The following is a 5055-nucleotide window of genomic DNA, read 5'->3' as shown; positions in this document are numbered from 1 at the left end:
TCTTTCAGGTAGGAGTGAGTTTCAGGTTGCACGTTTGATTTGGCAACCGGCTTGATAATGCACCCGCCTGCACGCTTTCTTTCCCTATAAGACGCTATAAGCCTCTTCAGCCTTTCTCTGAATAGTTTTGATCGCTCCGTAGAAGTTTTCGCACTACTTGAGGTTAATGTATTCGAATCAGCATCATTCTGCACTGGAAGATCTTTTGTCAGGTAGGAGTAAATTTCAAGTCGCTGGTGCATTATTTTCTTCCTCTCTCTCCATTCGTGGTTACGTTGTACGCTTGATTTTGCCCCTGCCTTAATAATACACACGCCTGCGCGCTTTCTTTCCCTATCATTTCTGCTCCGCTCTGCGTTAGTTAGGCTATTCAGCCTTTCTCTCCATAGTCTTGATCGCTCCGTAGAAGTTTTCGCATTACTTGAGGTTGATGTATTCGAATCAGCATCATTGTGCATTGAAAAATCTGCTGTCAATTCGGAGGCAGTTTCATTAACCACTGCCAGATCTTTCATCATAGAGGAGGAGGATTCATTGTGTTGTTCTGACTGGTATTTCTCGTCAATTGGAAGATCTTCTGTTAAATCGGAGACAGTTTCATTCTGTACTGGAAGATCCTCTGTCAGGTAGGAGTCAGTTGCATTATGCTTTGAAAGATCATTCTGTTGTTGCTGCTGTTCAAACTGCAATCGCTGGTCAATAGCTAGCGCTTTGGCCCAATAATCTCTGGCTTGCGCTGCTGGAGTGTTTGCCCTCCACAACCTAAATTAATTATTTTATTGAAAAACAAAAAATCATTTTTAAATGTAAATAATTACAAGAGAGAACAAAATAAAGATTAGATCCTCTCTAAAACCTTTACTTTTATACTTTTACTTTTTACTCTTGAAATTGCTTATAGCAGTTGTTGCGTCTAAAGAAATTCTTAAACGGCAGTAGTGCCTTGAAAAATCGCCAGAACGACCCAGATTCATATCTGGTCGCCCCTCGGCAGGCAATGACAAACCTCTGGTTGTATTCTGCCATGAAAAACAGCTTCTAATAAAAATACAATCGCCGTTCGGAGTCGGCGTAGAACTGTAGCTCCCTCCTCTTCATGTGACAACATCGAGGCGCATGCCACAAATCGGAGAAGAAGCTGGCCAAACACTAATATATTGTGTAAGTGTCAAACTAGTATTTTACCGAATAACTTTGGACCGATCATGGGAGAGTGAAGAAATCAAAGGTAATCCTAAAGTTTCATATGAGCAATGAAGTCGGTTGCCCTTTTTTCAACAAAAAATTACAAATAAAATCGAATCCTACAGGTGCTGAATAATGATTAATGATTCGGTTTCAGGATCTTAACCACGGGCCACGTTCAGACATGATCAACTCTCAATGATTAGTCTCAAACTTAAGCAGAATTATACATAGTTTCTGAGGTGTTGTACTAATCTTTCTATTGTTCTCTCTTGTAATAACTTATATTTATAAATGATTATCGTTTTTTTTTTTCAATAAAATAACTAAATTAGGTTAAGAAATACAAACATTACAATGGATCAGAGAGATGACAGGGAGAGAAAACGAGGCATTAACCGGCAATTCCAATCAGACTTCGACCCAAGAATGATAGAATAGAAGATTGCGCCAATCGAGCTGAGAGCAACCGGGCGTGACGTCAGCAAATACCAGGATGAGAGAGCAAAGACGAACTCAACAAGAATAAAAGGAAGAATCGAACAAAAAAGGCAATGTTGCCAAGTTTTGAATTTGAAAAGCACTAAAACCCAAGAAAAATGGCGTTTTTTTCGAAAAAAAATCACCAAATTTGTATTGGTGTATTTAATGGACTCTATGTACATAAAAAATGGTATTGTAAGGAAGACGATGCAAATTAATATGTTTTTGTTCGAAGGTCGATTTCTCCTGGCATGATAGAAGGTCCTGCCACATATTCACTTACGATTGCTATAAAGTTTGCTTCCATTTTTTTAAGATTTACAAATTTGGTGTCTTCAAACTAAAACCAAAAGCACCAAAAACGCATCAGAAAACAAACTCAAAAAATGTTCGCGTTTTGAATACGCTCTAAATTTAGTGCGAAAAGCACCAAGTTGGCAACAGTAAATGTAAACCAAAGTATTGTGTGACGTCAGGTGGATGCTGACAAATCGACGAAAGAGGGTCAGCGGTCCGCGAATGGCGCCACCTTCATTTTCTGCATCGTTGCTTCGACCTACTAGAAGGTATTAGTTGTGTTTTTTTACAAATTATCCAGTAACTTGCCAGTAACTCTCCAGTAACTTTATTTCTAAGAATTCGCTCTCATAGAAAAAATTTGCAAAAAAATACGCGAACGCTTTTCCAGTAATAATTTGCAAGTTTCATGAACAGCTGATAAATTGGTTGTTTATTCGCAGCATATTCCCAATAAAACGATATATTTTATATTTAAATATGTTTGTTTTGAAAATTTCCACAATAAAAATCCACAAACAGTTTCCTTATTAGTTTAAATTTCATACAGCAACATGCGATCAGCTGTTTTTCGTACTGGCAAATTCTTACAAGTAAAAATTGGATTTTACTGGAAATGAGTAAAAAAAACGCAACTATTGCATTGCAAAAATTATGTTAGTCCATAAGGAGAAAGAAAACGCCACTTGCCGAATGAATTACTAATTCAAAACTGCGACAGTACTACAAAAGAAAGGGGAAAAACTAACGCCGATACATAGCAACGGTAATTCTTATTCATTATGAAATTCAAGCTAGTGCTCCCGGAACTACTTTCATGCCCATACTCCAGGCTTTCATAATTAAGAAAATAAAAAATTAAAAAAAAAATAAACGAAAGTTGTATTGGGAAAAACCCTGTGTTTTCTTCTAAGATATCTCCATCAATGTCATCTCTACAGGTAAAGGAACTTAAATACTATGAATACTACCAAAGTTGGTACTTACATGCTAGCATTTTGCGCTTGCTGACGTGCATATTGCTGTTGCAATTGCTGCGCACGCTGTTGTTCGGTAGGAAGGAAGCGTCCTGGTCGTTGTTGTGCCGACGCTACACCTTTGTTCAATACCCGTGGCATACCGAGTTGTTGTTGTTGTTGTTGTTGATGTGGCGCTGCTGCAGTAGAAGTCTGAGAACCCTGCGTTAAGGACGTCTGCAGAATGCCCGTGCTGCCACCAATGCGATAGGTGGAAACACCTGTTGTTGTAGGCATGTTGTTATCTGTGTTCACTGGCCGCTGCGGCGTCACCTTTTGGACACAACCACGTCGTGCATTCATAGCGGCAGCTACTGCTGCTGAAGCTAACGCCGAGTTACCAGTACGCGTTTCCGGCGTACTATTTGGTTGTCGTGGCGGTGAAGACGGCGGTGGCATTTGGCTGCGCTGTGGTGATGTGGTTACTGGAAGATGACTACCCGATAGATTGCTAACTGAAGAAGCATCCGAACCGCGTTTACTAGGGACATACACTTGTAAGCCGACAGCACGCGTTATTTTAACGGGCATTATGAATTGTGAGTTCTTTGTTTCGATGTCCTTCAACACGCGATTGTGTACCATTTCCAAGTCACGAAATTGTTTGGAGATTTCGGCGATTTTCGCTCGATGCGCTGTTATTTGTTTTTCTTGCTTGTCGATGAGATCGCGCATTTCGGCGAACTCACTTTTGTGTATGATGGCTTCGACCACTTTCTGTAGCACCAGTTCTTCCAAGTCTGGTTTCGTAAGGTTATCGAAATTCTTACGAAAACGTTTCAGGAAATCCAAACTCAATGAAGGTGAATCGGAAGTATTGAATTTCGGCGCAGGATATAGAGGTATTGGAATGTCGGTACCGATAGCACGCAACTGTGGCAACCCCTTGCTCACTTCGAATTTCTCATCCAACTGTTTCAATTTCGAGTCGCTTATGTCAGCCACAGCCTTTTCAGGCACAACTACTACACAACTTTCAGTCACTTTTACATCCTCGGATTTTTGTAACGCCTCGGTGGTTGCTGGTTCTTCCATTTTTGACTTTTTGTTAACCACTTCCACCAAAGCATCATCTTTGGACACATCAGCACTGTTCTCTTCTAGAGACTCGTGTGAACGCTTTACTGCAATAGTTGTTTGCACGCCCAATCCTTTTTCGGTATTGTCAGCATCATTGCTATCCTCGCCGATTTTTACTACTTCAAATACTTCTTGCTCATTTTTTGCTGAGTCGCCAGATTTGTGGCTGCTCCGTGATTCTTCGGTTTGTTCAGCTTTCATACTTTCGTCAGCATCAACGCTCAGTCGGATACGTTTAGCGGGGGGGTACGGATTCTTTTTCTTCACCAGCGGCGCAACTATCGTCTTCAACCAACTCAATGGCACTACTGCTCTCTGCATCATCGCCATCATCATCGTTGTCTGCCTCATCGGCCGCATCAGCATCCTCTTCGCCGGGGCTGCCCGTATCTGGTTTTTCTATGGTTTGTGTCTCTTGTAACAAATTGCTGCTGCTACTGCAGTTGCTGTTCGTCTCATCAACAGCATCTGATGACTTTGATTTGGTTTCATCATCCTTTAGTAGAGCAGCGGATTTATCGGTTTCAAATTTGTCGCAAGCGTTATCGGAATTATCCGATTGTAATTCTGACTTTGTCTTATCGGCTTCAGAAGAATTACTTTTTAATTCAGTTGTTGTTGTTTCGCTGGCTTCTCTGGATTCTTTTGATTTCATTTCATCTGTTGTACCTTCTGTCAATCCTTCGATTTTAGCATCTTCTCTTTCTGCTGTTTTTTCAGCAGTAGTCTTGTTTTTTGTTTCCGCCTCCGCCTCCTCGTCCTCATCATCGAGCAGCAGCACGACATCGTCGTCTTCATCGACTTCCATGTGTTTTGCAACCGTTTCCGCTGTCGACTGTTTTGCATTACTTTCATCTTTCGATTTTGGTTTCTCATCAACTTTCTCTCCTGCTTCAACAACGTTTTCATCCTTTTTCTCGTTCTCCGGTTTGCCGACAAAAAAGACTATATCGTCGTCGGAATCATCTGCATCCGCAGTCTTGCTTTTAGCATC

General features: G+C 40.9%; 1 protein-coding gene across 1 annotated transcript; it reads right to left on the bottom strand.

The window, feature by feature from the left end:
• Positions 1–620: 620 nt before the first annotated feature.
• Positions 621–5049, bottom strand: LOC118756693 (probable serine/threonine-protein kinase kinX; the record flags this gene model as incomplete). Its single annotated transcript, XM_036491442.1, is given in 3 exon segments — positions 621–762; positions 2953–4311; positions 4313–5049. Coding segments are annotated over 3 exon segments (2238 nt in total), but the record flags the coding sequence as incomplete, so codon positions are not given.
• Positions 5050–5055: the final 6 nt, after the last annotated feature.

This window comes from Rhagoletis pomonella, unplaced genomic scaffold, assembly GCF_013731165.1.
Source record: "Rhagoletis pomonella isolate Grant_MI unplaced genomic scaffold, Rhpom_1.0 Rhpom_scaffold_11598, whole genome shotgun sequence".
In the NCBI taxonomy this organism is placed as follows: Eukaryota; Metazoa; Arthropoda; class Insecta; order Diptera; family Tephritidae; genus Rhagoletis; species Rhagoletis pomonella.
Note: the sequence above shows the minus strand (reverse complement) of the source record. Positions and strands in the feature narration are given on the sequence as shown.